The sequence below is a fragment of the Phocoena phocoena genome, chromosome 9, assembly GCF_963924675.1.
Source record: "Phocoena phocoena chromosome 9, mPhoPho1.1, whole genome shotgun sequence".
NCBI lineage: Eukaryota > Metazoa > Chordata > Mammalia > Artiodactyla > Phocoenidae > Phocoena > Phocoena phocoena.
The window spans coordinates 38,809,154-38,832,275 of NC_089227.1; the positions used below are offsets into that span (position 1 = coordinate 38,809,154).

Consider the following 23,122-nt stretch of genomic DNA (forward strand, 5'->3'; position numbering starts at 1 on the left):
CAAAAACCACCAGGCCAGCGATTCACAAATGATTCTTTAAAACCTTCAAAGAACAAATCCTATGCACTATTAACTATTTTGAACCATAAAAATGGAAACCTTCTGATTCCCTTTATTAAGCCAACACAATAAATATCAATATCTGACAAAATCTGCCTATGAAACAATCCCATTTGTAGCTATTGGTGTAATTTTCTTAAATAATACATTAACAGAGAGGACATTATGTAATTCGGACATTCAGGTAAAGATTGTCAGGAGAGCAAAGATTGTTTATTGCAGATGGTAAATATATTATGGGACTCTAATCTCATATTTAAAATTTCAAAATATAACCTTGGAAAACATGTTCTTTGTAGTGTTAATTTATCTTTCTTTAAGTCAGTATTCATATGTACTAGTACAGAAATATGTGAATTTTACAGTGTGTTGTTCCCTCTGGGTTTGTTATTTAATGTGTCACATATGCACAGGATAGCCTTTTTAAAGTCCACAGAGTTTTAAATAGCAAAGCACAGCTGTCTCTAGGTACTTCATCCAATGCACATAGGAATTTATTTAATTTACTATATCAATAAACCAAAAGAGAAAATCATGTGAATCTTAAAATGATAACTATATTTCTATAGTAATAAGAGCTAACATTTATTTCCTTGCTTTATACATGCCAGATGCTGTTTTAGCTATCTTCCCGGTATTAGAACATCACATCTTCATAATAAAGCAGGTACTATTAGTATCACTCCTATTTTAAAGGTAGGAAATTAGAAACGCTGATATCCTGAGAAACTTTTCAAGGTCAAAGATCCGTTAATTTTAGAGCCAGGTCTTGAACCCAGACATTTTAACTCCAGAGTCCAAGTTCTTAACCTCTCTGCTATGCACATTGTCAGTCAGTATCTGGTGGTCATTTTAATCATTTGTCCATTCATTCAGTCAATCACAATTTGAGTGCTTGGTCTTTCCTAGGCTAGTAATATGATATGATATCTAGTTCTGTGATATGGCAGTGAATAAAACATGTCATGTCCTCATAGAGCTTACATAACCTTACACAAAGCTTAAGAGGAGGGCTTCCCTGGTGGTGCAGTGGTTGAGAGTCTGCCTACCGATGCAGGGGACGCGGGTTCGTGTCCCGGTCGGGGAGGATCCCACGTGCCGCGGAGCGTCTGGGCCCGTGAGCTACGGCCGCTGAGCCTGCGCGTCCGGAGCCTGTGCTCCGCAGCGGGAGAGGCTACGGCAGTGAGAGGCCCGCGTACCGCAAAAAAAAAAAAAAAAAAAAAAGCTTAAGAGGAGAAGATTAAAAAGCTGCAAAAGAAAAATACATAGCATGTCAGATTGTGTTAACATGCTGTATGTTAAGATGGTAATGGGTATGGAAAAATATATCAAGAAAGGGAGACAAACTCTTAATAAAATATAACTAGATGAATCATTTCCAAGCCTGATAAAAACTTAATTTCTCAAAAGTAAAGCATTTTTCTTTACATCTTTATTGGAGTATAATTGCTTTACAATGGTGTGTTGGTTTCTGCTTTATAACAAAGTGAAGTTATACATATACTTATGTTCCCATATCTCTTCCCTCTTGCATCTCCCTCCCTCCCACCCTCCCTATCCCACCCCTCCAGCGGTCACAAAGCACAGAGCTGATCTCCCTGTGCTATGCAAAAGCCAGCATTTTGATTAATAATAATATACTGCATATATCTCATTAAATTAAATCTGCAAAAGCGTACCAGCATTTCCATTTGGTATTGTTCTGCATGTACTATATAAAGCAATTAGATAAGAAAGAAAGACTTAGAGATGGAAATGTTTGAACAGAGCCAGAGCATGTATCATTATTTATAGATGATAGGACTGTATTCCCAGAAAAATATGAATCAATTGAAAGGAACCATAAAATAACAGAATTATAAGGTTTAAAAGATTAATAATAATCAAAATGTTTTCTGGGCTTCCCTGGTGGCGCAGTGGTTGAGGGTCCGCCTGCCGATGCAGGGGACGCGGGTTCGTGCCCCGGTCCGGGAAGATCCCACGTGCCGCGGAGTGCCTAGGCCCGTGAGCCGTGGCCGCTGAGCCTGCTCGTCCGGAGCCTGTGCTCCGCAACGGGAGAGGTCATGGCGGTGAGAGGCCCGTGTACCGCGCAAAAAAAAAAAAAAATGTTTTCTATATAAAACATAGCCAGTTAAAAAGATAAAATAAGAAAGGGGTATATTACAGTAGATACAAAAGTAAGATAAATATGTATGAAATTAACATAAATAAATACATTGGACTTAATATGAAGGAAACTTTGGCGCCTACTAAGAATCATATGAGAAAACATAGTAAGCAGGAAAATATATATTTTAAAAGATAGGACCTGATACTATAAAATATCCCAGTTCTCCCAAAATTTATCTATCAAATCAGATCTAATTGCAATACCAAAGGATTTTGGCTGGGTATTCATAGCAAGGTAATTTGAATAAAAATGATGTCAAATTTTACCAGAAAGTACAAATCTTCTATATAACCATAAAATTTTTTAAAAGAGTAAAATAGGGCTTCCCTGGTGGCGCAGTGGTTGAGAGTCCGCCTACCGATGCAGGGGACGCAGGTTCGTGCCCCGGTCAGGGAAGATCCCACATGCCGCAGAGCGGCTGGGCCCGTGAGCCATGGCCGCTGAGCCTGTGCGTCCGGCCCCTGTGCTCTGCAACGGGAGAGGCCACAGCAGTGAGAGGCATGCGTACCAAAAAAAAAAAAAAAAAAAAAAAAAAAAAAAGAGTAAAATAAATGGGGAATGTGACACTTGCCCATCCAGATATGAAAATTGATTACAAAACTACATTTAAGATAGTTTAGTATACTGGTTCAGAGTAACAGAGATGCAGAGATGGAAATTTATTATGTAATAAATTCTGTCTTTCAAACAGAGGGAAAAGTAAATTATTCAAAAACCCTATTAATATACATAATATGTATTTTGGAAAAAATTCGGCAAGATTTCTACTTAACTCTTATGCCAAAATAATACAAAATGATTCAAATATTACACTGTAAAATATGAAGTCATAAAGGCCAAAACATACAAAAAGTAGTAGTAGTATTCCTAATTCTGGAGAAATGAAAGATGTTTCTAAGCATGACTCAAAGCTCAGAAAGAAAATGTTGATATATCTGAAATAAAAACATTTAAAACTCTACAAGGTACAACAAAGTAAAAAAACAAACTTGTAAAATATTTGCAATGCATGACTTTGTCTACACTAGTAAAAAGCATAAAATGCCTGGGTTCTAGAGGCAGTTTCCTGTATTCAACTGTTAATTCCACAACCTCTTCCTGTATGGTCTAGAATGATTCTAAGATCCATAAGCCTCAGTTTTCTCATTCATAACACATAGGTAACAATAGATAGCTCATAAAAATTTTTATGAGGTTAAATGAAATACTACATGTAAAGCTTTTAAAACAGTGCTTTAACAGTAGTAAATATTGAATTATTATTCATTGTTATCATTATGGTTATTAATATAAATAAATGTTTCCTTAATGTACACAGACAAAATGGATAATGTACTTGAATAGGTAGTCCACGTAAGAATAAATATGAACAAAGCATATGAAAAGATAGTCAATTTCAATCAACAATAATGAAAATTTATTTAAACAATTGTGACATACCTTTTAGCCCGTCAGATTCAGAAATTGATAAACTTAATGATAACCAGTCATCTTAGACACTACTAGTGGGAATATGTTAGCTTTTTGGAGAATAATTTTTCACTCTATAATAAAATGTAATATTTACATACACTTTTAGCCAGGAATTCCACTTGAGTATTTGTTGTAAAGAAGTATTGACAGAGCTGCATAAAGGTTGTATAGAATTTGGTATCAAAATATTAAACAACATCAAATTTGGTAGCAAAATATTAAACCCAAACCACTACCGGTAGGAAAATAGCTACATAAATAATGGCACATCCATTAAAGGAAAGAGGTTCCTGACTCTAAAAACTTCAGGAAAATACCAGTTTACTGATATAACAAGATGTCTGAGCTTTATTTATAAGTGAAAAAAACCCCAGTTTCAGCACAGTTTGTATAATATAAACCTATTTTTGTAAATATACATATGTGCATATATATTTTCATACATGTATACTTTATATATAGACAGTTTTCAAAATGATGCATGAGAAAGGGTCTTGGTTATTATCTCTAGGAATTAAAATTGGGGAAATGTGAGACTCACTTTTCATTCCATATACTTTTATATATATTGAATTTTTTTAACATTACTTTTATTTAAAGTATAGTTTAACCAAAGAAAAAGATCATAATCAATTTGAGAGCTCAGAGTTCTTCAAGGGAGACCCTAAGCACATATTCTCTGAATATCTTTTGGAGGAATTTAATAGAAAAAAAAATTCTTTGAAACCCTTGAGGTTGTGCATGGGGTGAGCGTGGGGTTGAATGCACAAATGGACTTCCAGAGACTGCTCATTGCTATTTTGGAATTGTTGAACAGCATAAATGAGAAAATATACTAAAAGCTGTGAAGATGAATCAATTGGGATGGAACTGGGAACATTTATTAAGTCTGTACCAGAACTTGCATATCGTATAGTTTCATCAGAATTGGCAGACCTCTCTGCCAAAGCAGATGGTGCTGACTCATAAGGGTTAAGGTTCCAAGAAAGGATACCACTGCATATTTATTAGGATGGTAAAATTAAAAAGACTGTCAAGAGTTGGTGTTGATATGGAGTGTTGGTAAAGATGTGGAGTAACTGGAACTCTCATACTTTACTAGTAGGAATGCAAAATGGTACAAGTACTTTGAAAAATAATGTGGCAGTTTCTTTTAAAGTTAAATATACACATACCATATAACTCAGCGGTCTCATTCCTAAGTGTTTACCCAAAAGACATAATCACACATGTCTACAAAAAGAATTGTGCTGAAAAGTTCATAGCAGCTTTATACATAAAAGCCAAATGTCAGCAACTAATGAATAAACAGATTGTGGTATACTTATTTAATAGAATACTACTTAGCAATAAAAAGGGACAAACCACTGACACTGGAACAAATGGCTGAATCTCAAAAGCATTATAGTAAGTGAAAGAAGCCAGACATAAGAGAGTACTTTTAAATTCCATTTATAGGAAATATTAGAAAAGGCAAACGATAATGACAGCAGATCAGTGATTTTTAAGGGTGGAGGAGTGTTTGTGTGTGTGTATATATATATATATATATATATATATATATATATATATATATATATACATACAAGCATACATATACATATACGTGTGTGTGTGTGTGTGTGTGTGTGTGTTTGTGTGTATATAAATGCAAAGGGCCTTAGGAAACTTTTGGGGGTGATGGAAATTTTCTATATCATGATGGTGAAAATGGTTATTGATACCTCTAACATTTAATTGTACACTTAACTTAAAATTGCTTTATTGTATGTAAATAATACCTCAAAAATTCAGTTGGAAATCTTTAAAAATATTCAACAAATAAAACACCACAAACTTGAGCTTTTGAAGCTCCTTAGCAAATTGCAATTATTTTTTTTTTGTTTTGTTTTGTTTTTTGTTTTTTTTTTTTTGGCGGTACGCGGGCCTCTCACTGTTGTGCCCTCTCCCGTTGCGGAGCAACAGGCTCCGGACGCGCAGACTCAGCGGCCGTGGCTCACGGGCCCAGCCGCCCCGCGGCATGTGGGATCTTCCCGGACCGGGGCACGAACTCGTGTCCCCTGCATCGGCAGGCGGACTCTCAACCACCGTGCCACCAGGGAAGCCCAAATTGCAATTATTAAAGGAAAAAAAGCTCACACACAGGAAGACGTGATTTATCCATCCAAAAGTAAGGAGGAACTGAACTATTTCAAGAAATCAATGAAAATTCATTCACCTAGCATACAAGGTTCAGTTTTAAATTCTGTGATTGCATTTTGGAATAACTCTTGATAATACTTATTTGTAATTGGCTAGATTTATATTCTATCCTAAAATGGAATGAATTGAGAAGATATTTAATTTGGTATAATAATAATACAGTTTCCAGAAATACAAATTATTTGGCAAGTTTTGTAAAAATATTTGTCAGATAAAGTTTCTTTAAATGGATTAAAAAATATAGTACCTATGATGTATTTGGGCAAATATATTTTACACTTCAAGAAAAAGATTAGTATTGATAATGTCCTCCTCTTAGTAGAATTCGCTGTATATAGGTATCTAGCACTTTTATATTCTCAATTTAAAATGTTATGATCCACAGAAAATAATGAAGTTTTTCAAATTACTAACTTAAAATGCAATTTTGGGGATTTAGGGTAAGTTTATTTTAAAAAAACAATGATAAGCCCTTACAGGAGAAGAAAAAAATCAGTCTTTAGAAAAATACCAGTGCAGAGTATTAAAGGCAGATGTGGCTAAGAAGCTGATTCTCTGATATATGTATACCTGTGTGTGTGTGTGTGTGTGTGTGTGTGTATATACACACACGCGTGCACATATTTGCATATATATAAAGTAACATACAAATTACTACACAGACTACTTTGAAAATGAACATAATGGGATTTATTTTTTTTTACTTTAATAAAGATGGATATGTTTTAGTTCTTAGATCTGATTTTATTTTTTAAATTAAAACGAAAGTATAAATTCAGGAAATAATAAAACCAAATTGAGAGTCAGTAAATACATCTTTCATATTTATGCAATTCAACTCTTTTTTAGCACCCTCTTTTTACTTTAAGTAACAGTCTAGTATGGATATAGAATATATGAACACCCCAGCTATAACAGAACACTACTGCAATTGCTATACAGAATAATCTCAGAAAATCTCACTACAATACTATAGAGGGGTATCAGTATCCTCTTTTAAAGATAGGAAGCTGTGACTCATGGTAAATAAGCAATTTGCTCACAGTCACAACTCTTGGAAGTGAAAGTCTGTCCAAATTCAAAGTTTATCCGTTCTAGGATATGAAAATGATGCCAATTTAATTTCTGTTTCCTACAAACCGCAGTGCATAGAGACCGAACGTGCAAAGTTTATGTAAAAAACCAACATTACTTTAGCTTTTTCTTGTTTGGTCTCTTTTTAGAGACGCGTTAGTGCCCCTGAAATATGGCTGCTGGATAAGTTTGCAGGGTTTGGCAGTTCTCTTTCAAGCCTCTTGGGGTTATGCCAAAAGGACAGGGTCCCATGGGAATTTGGTCTGAATTTTCATCCAAATGAACACCTGCTGTCATTGTTCCTTATCCATCCTGTAGTCAGCAAGGCCAGCTCTCTCTTTGTGGGTGGGACCCATTCAACACACGGAAAAGGCATACCAGTGTTCCTCGCGAGTTTTTATTTTTCCCCTCTCTTTCCTACATGATTCTTTGCCGGAGTGTCTTGGAGATAGAGGAGCGAAGGTTAAGTTTATCTTTGGCCATTTGGTGTTCTGTATGTCTAGGAATTTAGGCAGTTATAGTCTAGTCTACATAAATGGTCTTCTTTTGATACTCTCTCTTTCCTCCTTCCTCCTCTCTTTTCCTTTCTCCCTCTCTCTGTACTATTTGTGTTGCTTTGGAAAGGAGGAGATCTGTTATTGCAAAAGTGTATGCTTATAAAGCAAATTATCTGACACAATCTGCTTTTAGAAGTTTCAGTGCTATAACTTACAGAAACAAATAATTCAAGCAGAGGTAAATTCAATGATAGTCTCCCTGTGGATAACTAATATTGATCATTCATTCTTAGTACTTGATTCATATTTCTTTACTTTTGTTTAACTGGTCTGTTGGATGTATGCATTTAATTATAAGGTATTCCAGATTGATTTTGAACCAGATTAGGGATAAAGTCAAAATAAGTGATTTTTAAAATTAATGATAATGCCACATAATATACCATACTCAGATTTTTTCTATAATTTCATACCACAGTAAGACAAGTGCACATTCTCAAAAAAGTATATTTATGACTTATTAGTGAGAATTTTTTAAAGAGGAAGAAACTCTGTGACTGGGTTTTAGAGCTGTTGAACCAATAGAGGTGAACACCTTGATATTCTTACTTAGCAAACCAGGAAGTTGACCACACATATATAACAGAGTTATATCTTAGGATATCAAACCATAGAATTTTTAAATAACTTTTTTTATTTTACAAGTGTTGTTTCAGTATGCACCTATCTATACCTTTGTGTCCTTTACACGTGGATTAATTCAATTACTCAACAATTTTTAGAGGATAAAATTGTACAGAAAAAAACTAGAGTTCTATCACAGCTCTATCTTGCAGGGAAAAGCAGCTCTCGGTCTGCCATCTGCAGCGGGCATTGGTCCCTCTCTTGTTGTGCCTCATGCTTTGTTATGCATGAGTAAGCACATTAGCCTTTTCATTTCATTCATTAGACTTTTAATCCTTGATTAGTGTTTTCAGGATTCTCTCAAATATACAACTTCTTTATTTCCTTTGTGTTTGGTTTTTCTTTTTCTTTTATCTCTACTATGAAACGAAATTAACCGTTAATCTCTAAAATAGTCCCATTTCCTTTGAGATTACTGGTAAATATATTAGTTTCTCATTGGAGTGATTAATCATGTGTAGATGAAGCATGGGAAATTATCTCTCTGCTTGGAATAACAGGGCCAACTATTAAAAGTCAGCAAGAACAGTCTGTACTTGAAAAGCCTGAATCAAAGTATTCTACCAGTTTCACACGTTGTGTGATTCTGTATCATAGAAACTCTGAATGAATTTCCTAAAAGGGAGAAACATCCATTAGGGTGCAGAACTGGTGCATTTGAGGTCTCAGAGTTCAGTTACACTTGTCCCCAGTTCTCTAAAAATAAATTTTTCCCTTTGTTGTTTTTCTCCATTAAGCAAGATATGTCAGAAAGTAGCTTGTGGAATGAACAGTTAATAATTACACATCCCGTACACTCTCAGCCAACTTTGAAGCCACATATTAAACTTACCTTTACTAGATATGCACCCTCAAATGATACTTTTACCCATAATTAATCTCAAAGGACTAGTAGCTTCTCCACCTGATCATTTATCCACTTAAGCCATTCTTCTAGTTTTTGTGTAACAATATTTTCAACTACTTTTAGACATTTATGTTCATATGAACTATCTTAAACATACTTTAAGCATGAGGCCAAAACCAATTATTAAAGGAGATATATAAATTAAATAGAAATCAGGGCATTCCCTGGTGGCGCAGTGGTTGAGAGTCCGCCTGCCGACGCAGGGGACATGGGTTCGTGCCCTGGTCCGGGAAGATCCCACATGCCGGGGAGCGGCTAGGCCCGTGAGCCATGGCTGCGGGGCCTGCGCGTCTGGAGCCTGTGCTCCACAACAGGAGAGGTCACAGCAGTGAGAGGCCCGCGTACTGCCAAAAAAAAAAAAAAAAAAAATTAAATAGAAATCAATTCCTAGAAGTAAATATGAAAAGTAACCAATGGTGACTAAATCACACTTGCACAGAATTTATGTGGATTACACATTTCTGCCTAATAGCAGAATATCTTCTTTGCAATGACATTGTTTAGGAAAAGTTAATTTAAAATATTAGTCTTCAATTTTTTCTCTTTTAATCGTTATTTCCACAAGATAATAGGATCATAAACTGTCTTATTTTTCGTTTCTGTTTCTCTTCTTAGGATGCTTCCATTGCTCACAGATTCCACATCATGAGAGAAAAACACCCAGAAAAATTCAATAGTAGGTAAGATAACATATTTTAATTATGGTTGCTGTTGATGAACTATGTCATAAAAAAGATCACTATATGGTATAAAGCACTTTACATATAATGACTGAATAAGGCTTGGTGTACGTGTAAGTATTAAGACAGAAGTGTTCATTTTTCTTGTTAGGTTTTAGTGAGGTTATAATGAGGAATACAGTGTGGTCATATCTAAGCCCATTCTTATGTGCTGAGAAGAAAGATTTCAAGTGTAAGGTAAAAATAGTACCTTATTAAGATACACTGGAAGTCTGTACGTGGCTAAGTATATGAGGAGTGAGCATCCTAAATCCCAAGGAAAAACATGAGGCTCTGATTTGATCATGATGAGTAACTGTACATTACGTAGGTATCATATAAGACCTTTAATCTTCGTACTATCAGTCCTATATGGGCCTCAGCTAAATGGAAAATAAACCAGAGAAATACCAATGCTGACAAAAACTACTTTTAAAGACTTTGTCTTCCCAGTGAAAAAGCCTTGAAGACCAAAATAGGCAGAAATTATTTCCTCTAAAATGTAGATGTTGACTTTTTTCTGATACTCAGGGAAGTAGAGAAAGCTTTGGCTTTGTTATCTTCCCCATTTCTAGAAGGAAATATGGCTATCTCCACCCCACTGGCCAGGAAAAATTGGGCAGAAGCAGTGAATCATCTTTTGCTTCAGTTATACCCATTTCTACTCTGTTCATTTCACAGAGGTAGAAAATCATAATCAGCATTTATATAGAGTTATTTAAGTGCTTTATATATTACTGTTCAAAGTCAATATGGTCTCTGTATTTGGCTACATTGACATTGTACCATAAATGTTACAGAACACATAAGACAACTGCTCCTGGAAATTCTTATGTTTATTTCAGTTTTGTCATACACTAGTAGATTGACATAGTTTTCTTCCATGTAGTTTCATAATAAATAAATGCTGTTAAAATGTATTTTTGAATCTGTTTTAGATTTTTCTTAACTGTAGACTTTAGTGTACTACTTTATATAAGAATCATCATATTAAATAGTTTCATGGTTAGTGAGACCCTATCTGATTTTTCATTATATTGATCTATTTAAATGTTTTAGCAAGACATATGAAAACATATTTGTAAAATGTGCCTTAGGTATTGCCTTAATGATAAATCATGATGCTGTGGTTTGCTCTTTCTTTCATAGTTCAGACATCTATGATTTTTGTTTTAAGGAAAATGGAAAAAGTGTATAATGAATATGTGTATGTGCACATAATATCTTTAGAAGGATTCACAAAACTCTTTTAACTTTGGTTTCTTCTGGAAAAGAGAACTCCCAAGTGGTTGGGATGGATACTGAATTTTTATTGTACTGTTTGAATTTTATGCCATGTATCTTACAAAATTAAAAGTCAAAAGTAATTTCATTAAAATTTTACACCTTTTTTTTATATCTAGAATAGACACTTTCATTTTACAAGATTTAATTTTATTTCATGAAATCTATGAAAAAAATTGATGTAACAATGAAATTATATTCACTTTGTAGTGTATTTCAGCACTTGATGACCCATCTTGAATGTTCTGGAAATGAACATATTTTTTAATGCACATAAAGCCATACTATAGAATCAGCTATCCTATGCTTACTCCAGTGCCATTCTGTGAAGCATTCATGTGTTGATATTCATATATTAAAATAGGTTTCTAGCAAAAAAAAAAAATGGTATTTGAAAAATGCTGCATACAGTATGCCCCACCAGGAGTTTTACACTTTAAAAGCCCATTAAAGGAATTAAGAAATGCTTAAGGGGGAAAATTTTTGTCCCAAACTTATTCAGCAGAGGGAGGAGAGAAGAGAGAAGGAGGGAGGGGAGAAAACCAGAGAAACAGAGAAAGAGAGACATGGAGGAGGGGGGATGTATCAGTATGTTTAGGTGATGCTCAAATTTGACAGCCTATATTTAAGAATGCCAATATTTATGATCCTCCCTCAAGTATAAAAGGTAATCAGTTCTGTTCTCCAGAATAATTTTAATTCTTTTTAATAAGACTTCTGTTATTTACATATATCTATTTAAGTTTTTATTTTCAATTGCAGTACTAATTTATGACATTGCTCACTGCCCAACATGTGGTTAGATGCCATTTACTACTAATGTGTTTCCTAATGTGTTTATATAGCCCGATGAATTTATAAGATGTGACATTACATCTTATTGAAACTTACTTGTAAATTTAAGTCACAAGTAAATCTTGCTTATATAGTTTAAAGGGGATATTTCATTTGGAACAGTAATAACGTAGAAAACACCTTCTAGATTGTTATAGGTCACATGTTTCTGTTGTGAGTTCAAAGAATGCCAGGTATATCAGTGGATGCTCAGTAAATTATCGCCAACTGTTTTTTAAGCCCTAAATTTATATACATCACCAAGTTAATTATCCATATACATTTCAATCTGTACTTTTGTAGGTTGTCTTCACTCAGAGTTACAAGCATTTAGGTAATTCTCTAAACTGCAGTACAACATATTCAGATTATGAAAATGTTCTCATAAATTTCTATGAGGAAGACATGCCAAGCTTGTGCACAAGCAGTTTCATACTTACAAGGACAGATTTCCAGATTTCAACATTGAGACAGGTTCAGCTATAGCACTTTCATATTTTCAGGAATTTGCAAATGGATTTTTTTAAGTACTCCGAATAATGGTGTTTCAGATCAGATCTCTTGTCACAATAAATCACACGCCATTAATATTATCCTCTAGCATGCTCACCTTGAAATTCATTTATATTTTAAAGAACATGATGTTTCTAACATTATCTTAAGGAAATTAATTACCAAAATATATAGTTCTGCTCTCTATGCTTCTTATGACAGAAATTGAAAGAACTGGGAAAGATAATGATTTTTCCGGTGGTGCTTAAGAGAGTGCTAGTTGAGAGGTTTATATCATATTCTTTTCCAAATTTCTACGTAAATCTAAGTTAGCTGTTAAAAGGAAATATGCTGTTCAACTTTCTAAACTTTAAGATAGTCTTCAAACTGAATTTAAACAAATGTTTCTGTTGTTTTAAGCTGGAAAAAAATAATTCTTAAAGTATCTATGCTACTATTTAAAACCATTTATTACATAATATTGGTATATAAAATATTTATATAACTTGACTATTACTATTTACCATCACACTGATGCTCATAATTCAAATATATTACACATTTCCGGGTTTTATTTAGTAAAAGCATTTTAAGTTCTTGCTTTTTTTAAAAAAAGATATTAACAGTTGTACATAAACACACTATAATATCTGTCTATTAACATTATAATTATGAAGGGTTATAATAATTTTGGAGAAAATGTAAAATGGTTGAATTCCATGTGTAAATCTGTGTATCATTGACAAGGATTTACAGGTACTATGCAAAATGGAACTAACTATAGAAAAAGTATCGGTGGTTTACAAAGATTTCTTAATATTGTAGTCATAGCTTATTTTTAAAGAACCAATTCAAATTCTTAATACACAACACTTAATACACCTGCTAGCAAACACTGAGGGTTAGCAATATTGCACAAAGATACTATTTCATTGTCACATTGATCACTTAAAACTATCTGGTCGGGCTTCCCTCGTGGCGCAGTCGTTGAGGGTCCGCCTGCTGATGCAGGGGAGGCGGGTTCGTGCCCCGGTCTGGGAGGATCCCACATGCCGCGGAGTGGCTGGGCCCGTGAGCCATGGCCACTGAGCCTGCGCGTCCGGAACCTGTGCTTCGCAGCGGGGAAACTCTCTGGTCTCTAACTCCCTGAATGAAACAAAGATCGTTTTCTTAGCCCCCTGTTCAAGAGGTATGTGCCTTGTTTCTGTACTACTTTCAGCTTTTTTGTGAAGACATCTACAACTAGAAAACTGAAACGGATATGTAAATTTAAGTAAGGCAGTTTAACTCAGAATCTAGGTAGTGATATAAGATATGACAGAGGGGCTTGCCTTCTAAATGTGTGAGAAGAAAGAAAACTGAAAAATTGGTGTTCCAGACTGTTAATTTGGTGTTACTATATTAATAAAAACTAATTTTGAAAAGATTCTGTGCTCTACACATTACTCAAGAAATTAAATTAGTCTACATGAATTTAGAAAATGTGCCTATACCTTTAAGATGACACTCATTCTGTGGAATGATTCTTGATTTTTTTTTCTGACAATAGGCTTTAAGATCATGGAATGAGACTCTCTTTGGGACGTTAGTATCTACACAGTGCATGGAATATAATGAGCACTCAGTAGATACTTGCTAAATGTATTCATTACATTATTTAGTAGTAAGTGGTGTATTTGTTTCAAAATATCTTACTACTTTTATAGTTTGTGCTTTTTACAGTGCCAAAAAAGATAATAGAAAGAAGAGTTGAAATATGCCTAGAATGAGTTTTGATCCTCAATAACTATTCTTTTAGATACTAAAAGGTTTTTTGGTATTCTTTTTTTTTTTTTTTTTGCTATACGCGGGCCTCTCACCGTTGTGGCCTCTCCCGCTGCGGAGCACAGGCTCCGGACGCGCAGGACCATGCGGACGCCCAGCGGCCATGGCTCACGGGCCCAGCCGCTCCGCGGCACGTGGGATCCCCCCCAGACCAGGCACGAACCCGCGTCCCCTGCATCGGCAGGCGGACTCCCAAGCACTGCGCCACCAGGGAAGCCCTGGTATTCTTGTATTTAATATCCAAAGACCCCAGCCAGCAGTGTTAACAAACAAAAATTTTACAGTATAAATCCCTGAGCTCTGTGAATGCCTTGCTAATGAATGCTTACTTATAGATTTGTTTTAGCACTTGTATTATCAACTTTATCGGTTAGCAATAATTCTTAATGATTATTAATTATTTATTAGTCAAAACAGGTCACAATATATTCTTACAATTCAACAAAATAAATGTTCAAATCTTCACAAGCAGTGTTTAAATTCTGTGTGGCATTTTATTTTAGGCATTTGACCTCACTTTTGCATCCATCAGTCAAGACAACTTCATTATTGTATAATGAAGCATTTTTTTCTATTTAAAAATGTAAATTATGTTTCATTGTAAGCTTCCACATTTGTAAATGGTACCATCTTTATAAACCAACTAGGGAAATGGCACTCTTGATATTAAAAGTTTAAACATCTGTCTTGTTCAGTTTTCGGAATAAAATCTATATTCATTATAATTGTTCACATTGTACAGGGACCTTTTGGACAAAATTATATAGTCATGAGACTCCCATGAGCTAAGGCATTTTTTATTTCTTTATTTTCTGTGTACGTACCCAACTTTGGTCTATTTTTTAAAATAAAACTTACTCATTTTTCATTATCACTTAGCATGACTACTCAATTATATCCTTTAAATAACGTTTCTTGAATTTTTTTGTGTAAGCGTTATTAAGTCAGCTTTTCCAGATGATGAAACTATTATCCTCATATAAGCCATATAGTGTGTAGATAAATAGATGGGTAGATAATATATAGATTTATACATGTGTGTACATATATATATATGTGATGCATAGATTTATTTGTGTATGTATATGCTACATACATTTTCTGTGAGTTTTTCATATTATCATATTTATGTAAGCTTTTCATAATTATATGTATTCTTGCTACAATATAGTTCTAATATAAGACCTTTAAAATAATTTACTATCTATGCTATTCTCTCCATATAGTTTCATTTGTATGTTGAGACTCGTTTAAATATGTCTGATCTGAGCAGATGAAAATATGGTTAAGTGAGTTAGAGCTGTGTGCACATTGATGCAAGGGATTCAATTCACCTGAATCTTTCTGCATTATTTCCTGGCATCATTAAACCATAATGCTCAGTTTTATGTCCGAGCTGTTCAAAATCATGTTTGTAAGATAACTCTTTGGAATAGAGTGTGTGAGAACTGGAGGATAAATTAGGAAGAGATTCAGTAACTTTTCATCCTTCTTTACCTCTCACTCCGTCTTTTCTTCATTCTCTCTAGATTTCTTATTCCTGCTCTCTTGTTTTCTTGCCTTTATTTTTGACACTGCAGGGGAGTAACAAAAGAATCAGTGAAGGTCCTGAAGTTTGGATAAAGCATTGCTGTCTCCTATTGATTTGGTTGATTATTCTGCAGACATTTAATAAGGAGTTCTTTTTATGTGATGGGCATCCAGCTAGACCCTGTATTTTTTGACTCTCTAAGGCAAATGTGGAAAATGAATTTGGGGTTACATAGAAACCTTAGATGTTTATAGGTTCTGCAGAAGAATGTCAACTGGAAGAAAAGTCTACATTGTAACAGTACAGATGGGTATTTTCTGGGACTCCTAAGTTAAGGTGAGCATTGAGCTGTAAAGGGTATAGGTTGAAGTAAGGGTTGCTTATATATTCTCTGATTTAGCTGAAGAAGAAACATTTATTTCAGTTCTTGTTTGCAAGATACTTACATATTATTAGTATCATCTCCATGCAAATATTCTAAATTTTTTCTTCCTTGATTTTGCCTTTCTATTACCAGGATTTGTGTTTTTGCTTTACATGAATTTGCAAGTGTTTTATGCAAAAATTTTATACGCATACACAAACACATACACACCCACTTCCTAGGATACCAAATTAAAAAACAAGATTTGTGAAGTTACAGTAGTTAATTCAGAAATGTTGGAAAAATCACAACTGAATAATCCAAGATATACAGTGTTTTCTTATAGGGAAGGGTACTAAACAGAAGGCAGTTTAAGAAAACAATTTCTGCTCATTATTATAGGTCCTATGCCTACATGGAAACTTACAGGAAATAATTATCAAATTAAAAGTAAATTATTTCTTGTTTATTATAAGCTGACAGCAAATATATATATAATATATAAATTTATACATATTATAGATATATAATTTCAAGTAGTCCTTAATGAATTATCACTTTTAAGGGAAAAACCAACTTAGCCAGCAGTTAAAGCTGCTGTATCTAAGAACCCTGTCCTCAATTTACCAAGTGTTTTTGTGTTGAAAACACTGAAGCTTCTATTTCCTTTGTGTTCAGGCCTACTCCCTGGCTTAGCATTAGTGTCTCTAACTGTAACAAGAACCAGGTGTGCTCTGGGGGCTGAGGGGATCCACTAAAGTAATTAGACAGTGGACAGCTGACTTTGGGGAATGAGCCTGTAACACTGACCAGTGTGAACAACAGAAATGTTTTTTCCTTTGATTTTGTAGATAATCTAGAGGCTAGCATTTGTAATTCGTTAGAGTTAATTGTTACATTCTTTAGTATAAAGTTAGTTCCATATAAGTTAGTTAATTTGATATGAAGTTTAAATGCCTAATTTATAGTATCTAGATGCTTTACGATTTATTCCATCAACAGTGTAAGCATTTTGGGTTCTTCTAGAATAAAATCTGTTGATTCTTGTTAGAAATTATCCCTGGCGTGGAACCTTGAGGACCTTTGTTATACCACTTCTATATAGGATATATTAAGTATAAAGTAAGTCTATCTTGAACTCTTTCCAAAGAGGTTAATCACCTCATTATAAGGTAATTTTACCTGGAAAGTAATCCTCTGGCATGGCTAATTGGAACTGATTAGGTGCTCTCCATTGTTTCTTGCTCCACCTAAGCATTAGTTACTAATGCTTTTCCTTTTAGAATACACGTTCTTATAAGGATGTGTTCAGCATTATTTTCTGACTGAATATAATAATTCTAAAATATTAACCTTGAATGGTAGGTTTACTTTTTAAAAACAGGCTTCCTCACATACTTTTTTCTTTGAAGAGAAAGATAATATTCTTGAATATGCAGCATTTTGAAGTTTGTATTTTCTGCTTTGTATTTCTACATGAGCAGCGTTTTCACAAAGTAGGGAATCTTATTTAAGCCACCCTCATAATTCTATGCAGTAGCCCTAAAATATGAAGAAAATTTCCTTAATGGGTAAATTTCTGAGGAGACTTAGAAAGTAGAAATACAAAATCTTGATTTATTATGAATTTTTAAGTTTAATATCTTAAAAATCTCTTCCTCCCCACCTCAGCTTCTAGCAAGAAAAATAGCAGACATGCTATAACTTTTGTATTTTTAAAGATTTTATTTGACAAACACTTATAAGCAGCCAAAAATATGCTAATTGCCAAGGTATTCCCTTTACTATTGCTCCATAGCAAGCTTTCTGCCACCATATAATGAGTTCAGTTTCTTCCCCTCTCCCATAGCTTTGTTCCTATATTGTTCAAGCCCTCACTAGCAGTATCCTAAGGCTTGGCAGTGTCCTCCTGTCTCTTCCAGGTTCTTCTCACCCTTCAGTTCCAAAGCAAATGTCACATGTTTTCTGTTTTCGTTGTGGTGGCCATTCACTTTCACGTATCAAAAACTCTTTTGCTTACTATTGCTAAATAATGAACTACTTGAGGGCTTGGCAATGTAAAACGATCATTTTATTACATGCATAGCTTCTGTGGGTCAGCAGTTCAAACAGGGTGAAGCAAGGATGGCTTGTCTTTGCTTCATCATGTCTGGGCCTTCAGCTGGGAAGACTCGCTGGTTGGAAGTTACTTGATAGCTAGTGGATGGAATCTTGGTTACTCTCATGTCTGGTGGCTGATGCTGGACTAAAACGTCCAAGAATCTACCTTCTGCAATCTGGAGACCCAGGAAAGCAGTGGTGTAATTCAGTCTGAGTCTAAAGGCCTAAGAACCAGGGGAGCAGATGGTGTTAATCTCAGTTGGAAGGTCAGATGTCCCAGTTCAGTCGGTGAGGCAGGGGAAAAGGGGGCAGATTCCTCCTTCATCTGCCTTTTATTCTATTCAGACCCTTCACAGTATGGGTGATGCCTACCCAGACTGGGGAGGGTAATTTACTTTACTGAGTCCAACAATTCAAATGCTAATCTCATCCAGAAACACTCTCACAAACACACCTAGAAATAATGTTTAATTTGAGCACCCTGTAGCCAAATTGTCACATAAAATCAACTATCACAAGTACCTACAAAATGGCTTCTCCATGTGGCCTAGGCATTTTCAAAGTGTGGTGGCCTAGGATAGCCAGACTTCTGACATGGCAGCTCAGGCCTCTAAAAGTTAGTATCCTGAGAGAACAGGGAAAAGCTCTATGGCATTTTCTTCACTTCGCTTTGGAAGTCACAGAGTTTCATATTCACTGCACTTTTTATTGATTGAAGTGGTCAAAAGCTCGCTCAGATTCAAAGGGAGGGGATATAGATATCACTTTTCAATCGGAGGACTGTTAAAACATGTTCTGTAACGTTCACAGAGGGGATTCAATGATGAATAATACTAGGTTCTTGTTTCAAAGGAGCTTAGAGTTTAATGGCAATAATATTGCAACATATAATTATAATGAAGGCTACTATTTATTTAAGAATAACACTTCCACATCCTTAAATCATTTTTATCATATGATGTCTTCTTTAATCCTCAAAGTAAGTCTACTCTGTAACAGTTGCTATTTTCATTTTATGGAGGTGAATACTGTCCACATAATACTTCATAGTAGGAAAACCAGAAGCTCATGCTCTTAATACATATGCACAGTCAGGAGTAAACTGTGCCTCTACAATGTCTCCTTGTTTCTCCATGTCCTGCCCTTGTTCCTATGGCACTTACTTTCTTTTGGTTCTTGACTTAAAGCTTCTGTTGGAATTCCCAATTGTCTTCTTCATTTTTGGGTCCCTCTGCATCTGGTAGCATTTAAGTAATCTTAATGCTGGTTGCATTTCACTAGCAGCAGCTACTGCTAAACACTGATGCTGACCTTGAGACCTGTCCTGTACACCCATATCTTCACCGCGCTAGGCCTGATCATAGGGTGCCTATAATTTGCTAAGGATTGGTGAGGGTGGCAAACGGAATGCTAGATTTTATGTATAATCATCTTCAGATAGATTATATAAATGACATAGAAACTGATTCATCTCTATAGACAGAACTGCAATGGTCTGGTTTGGAAAACAGGCTACTGTAACTAAAGGACAACTTAAATTTTAAAAACAACTTCTTATTTTGGGGCAACTACTGGCACTTTATCCCCAACTCTATTGGGTTAATGACTTTCATCTCAGAGCTTCTGAAGAAGGAACAACTGCTTCAGTGATCCTAGGCATAGAGCCTTTCCAGAAACTGAGCAACTCTCCTCCACATCAGTGCTAATCCTGCTGTGTCAGATGTTCCACCAGCATGACTCTGTCATGTGAATTGTGGCCATAGGTGCCATTTTGTCTTATCTAGGGTAAAAGTATACATTATATTTTATATAAATACAAATGTATACATTTGTTTACATATTACTTATATTTTATCTAAATAAACATTGTTATAATAAATCATATATAAATAATAAACATAAATAAAATTTTAAAATAAATATATATTTGTCAAAAATAAGCATATAATAAATTTTTAAGTTTATATAGATCTGTATATAATAATTATAAGATATAAATAGGTAAATATATAGTATACTTATATACAAGTTTTTGTCCTTTTATATTTTTATTTAACAGGTTTAAGGTACTGTCTAGAAGTCTTCATTTTTGTTAAATAAATCTAGAAATTGTGAAAAACATGGTCTAAGAGCTACTCTTTAAGGAGCACAACTTTAGATTACTCCTTAGAAACTTCTGTAGCTTGACTGTTCAGAATAAATTCCCTTGATCACAGCAATAAGGTACCAAGCAGAATTTATCCAGCTTCTGTGTATAAACACCATCGTATGTAGTATTTGCTGTTTGAAAGTTTGGACCTCAGCTGTATGGATACCTGCTATATCCAGAGTAGGCACTGCATCAGAACTTGGCAGTATGTTTTGACTGACTTACTGACACATGAAACCAGTTTGATTTTCTCATTCCTATGCTTTGTCCACCTAACCACTGACAACTCCTGCCTGGTTTAAATTCCCTTGGGTTTATGGTCCCTGGAAGTAGCTTTGGAGCTGAAATAATTAAAATTTAAATAATAATACGTTGTTTATTCAGAATATTTCTTTGGAAATGGTACTTAAGCCCTCCAAACCCCGTAAGATCTAAAGGAGAGCTATATGGAAAAGATAGACCTCAGGTTTCCTGAGGCCACCTTGTGCATTTATTCATGATCTTCTCACAGTTGATGGCTCAGTTCTGTCCTCAGGCCAGTTTGTGTGAACATCCAAACGTCTATTTGCAACTCATGAAAATCCCGTGGATTATGTCTCCTATAAAGTCTTAATATTTGTGGTGTATGCGAACAGCTAGGAGTGGCACTCGTTATATATCATATGAAGCAGTGAGCTGTATTTCACCATGCAGTTAGAACTAATAAGCAGGGAATCTTGAAAAGCCATACGTGTATCTCCTTGACTGAATTCTTTTCTCCCCCAGACAGACACATATGTGTGCTAGTTAGAGCTCTGGAGCCTGTCTTCCTGGCTTCAGATCTTGGCTCTTCCCGTTCAAAAATCAGTTGTGTGACTTCTGAAAGACTGCTCATCTTTCTGTGCCCCAAATCTCTAATCACGTAACGAGGATTGTTACTAATAGCACTGGTCATGGGAGGTTGTTTCTACGTAAGAAACAGTGGATGAAGAGCACTCAAGGGATAAGACGGAAATAAAGACACAGACCTACTAGAGAATGGACTTGAGGATATGGGGAGGGGGAAGGGTAAGCTGAGACAAAGCGAGAGAGAGGCATGGACATATATACACTACCAAACGTAAGGTAGATAGCTAGTGGGAAGCAGCCACATAGCACAGGGAGATCAGCTCGGTGCTCTGTGACCACCTAGAGGGGTGGGATAGGGAGGGTGGGAGGGAGGGAGACGCAAGAGGGAAGAGATATGGGAACATATGTATATGTATAACTGATTCACTTTGTTACAAAGCAGAAACTAACACACCATTGTAAAGCAATTATACTCCAATAAAGATGTAAAAAAAAAATAAACTAAACTAAAAAAAAAAAAGTGACTAGCGAATACCAAGTTCCTGATGAGTACGAGCAGTTAGGATTTATGACCTCTTCACTCACTGCCTACAACCACCACAGGACACATCAGTGCTCTCTCTCACACTGTCTTCACCTTGCCTCTCTGATTGTTCTTAGAGAGTCTGAGTTTACCTTCAAGGCCTTTCTTGCAGACTCCTATTCCTGGTGAATGGCAAGGAATATGGCCTCTAATAAAGCCAGACCTGGACCCCTGCAACATGTATGCTCGGCAACTCTTAGTGTCTGTGTTCGGTTACCTGAACTTCAGGCCAAGTTTGATCCAAAGATAAATAAAATTATTAGGTTCTAATTTCATTTTTCTTTTATTTTCTGGTCTTTGTCCTGCTTCACATGTTAACTTAGTCCTCAGACAGACTTAGGTTATAGTAGTCAAATATTTCCAAGATTTACATGTACAAACGCACACTGTCTAGAGAGAAAGAGAGAAAGGAAGTTCTGATTGTCACTCTTATTGGCTCTGCATCTGTTACATGCCTGCCGCTGGACCGGTCACTTTCACCAGAGGATGGAAATGACTTTCCTTAGAACCATGTAGATCTCTAGATGGCAACAGAGTGATTGGGGATTGGGAAATAGATGCTGCTGTGTTCACTGTACATACTAATAAGCAATTGTAATCATCAGTTACTAAACTTGGGTCCTTATGTTACAACATTTTTACTTTCTTTTTGACTTTTTCTAAACCTGTTCTTCTGTACATAAATCTTAATACTACCTTACAGAGTCTGGTCTGAAAGTGTCATTCACTAGAAAATACCTGATGCTGTTCTTACATGTTTATTATTTCAACCACTGTTGCCAGCAAGCTAAACTTATTTCCTCTTCTACTGATTTCCATTGGCGAAAGCTTAGCTCTGTATTTACCCAGTTGACTCCCTTCCCCATAACTCATTGGGATGTTGAACTTTACTGCAGAAAATCACAAAACAAGACCAAACTTATCTGAGTGTTCAGTAACGAATGGTAATCCTACATCTATTTGCTTATCCAGTTCCTTCCCTCCACCTCCACAACACCACCCATTTCCAACATTACTCACTCTATACAAACCTTTCCTCCTGGTAATGATCCTGATTTATACTGCAATGAAAAAAATATTGATAGAAATAGAAACCACAAGTTAAACAGTGATTAACCCAACTCCCAAATCACAAACCAATAGTCTATCTACATCAACGTCCATCTTTCCCTCGTCCTTTCTAACATAACAGATAAGTTAGCCATCCATTAACCTAGGGCCAATCCCTACCTCTTGTGAGCCATATCTCTTCCATACCACCACCATCTTCTTTTTCTCTATACCTGAAGCATACTTTATTCCTCTCTCCCAGATCTTTTATATCCTACTATTTCAAGCTCTTTCCTA

At 35.3% G+C, this 23,122-nt stretch overlaps 1 protein-coding gene across 6 annotated transcripts in view; it reads left to right on the forward strand.

Moving 5' to 3' along the window:
- DGKB (diacylglycerol kinase beta) overlaps positions 1–23,122 on the forward strand; it is a 645,730-nt gene that overhangs the window by 320,398 nt on the left and 302,210 nt on the right. For all 6 annotated transcript variants that reach the window (XM_065884106.1, XM_065884107.1, XM_065884111.1 and 3 more), the window contains one exon: positions 9,683–9,747. In XM_065884106.1, the coding sequence (XP_065740178.1) occupies positions 9,683–9,747 (65 nt within the window). The remainder of the gene's footprint in view (positions 1–9,682; positions 9,748–23,122) is intronic.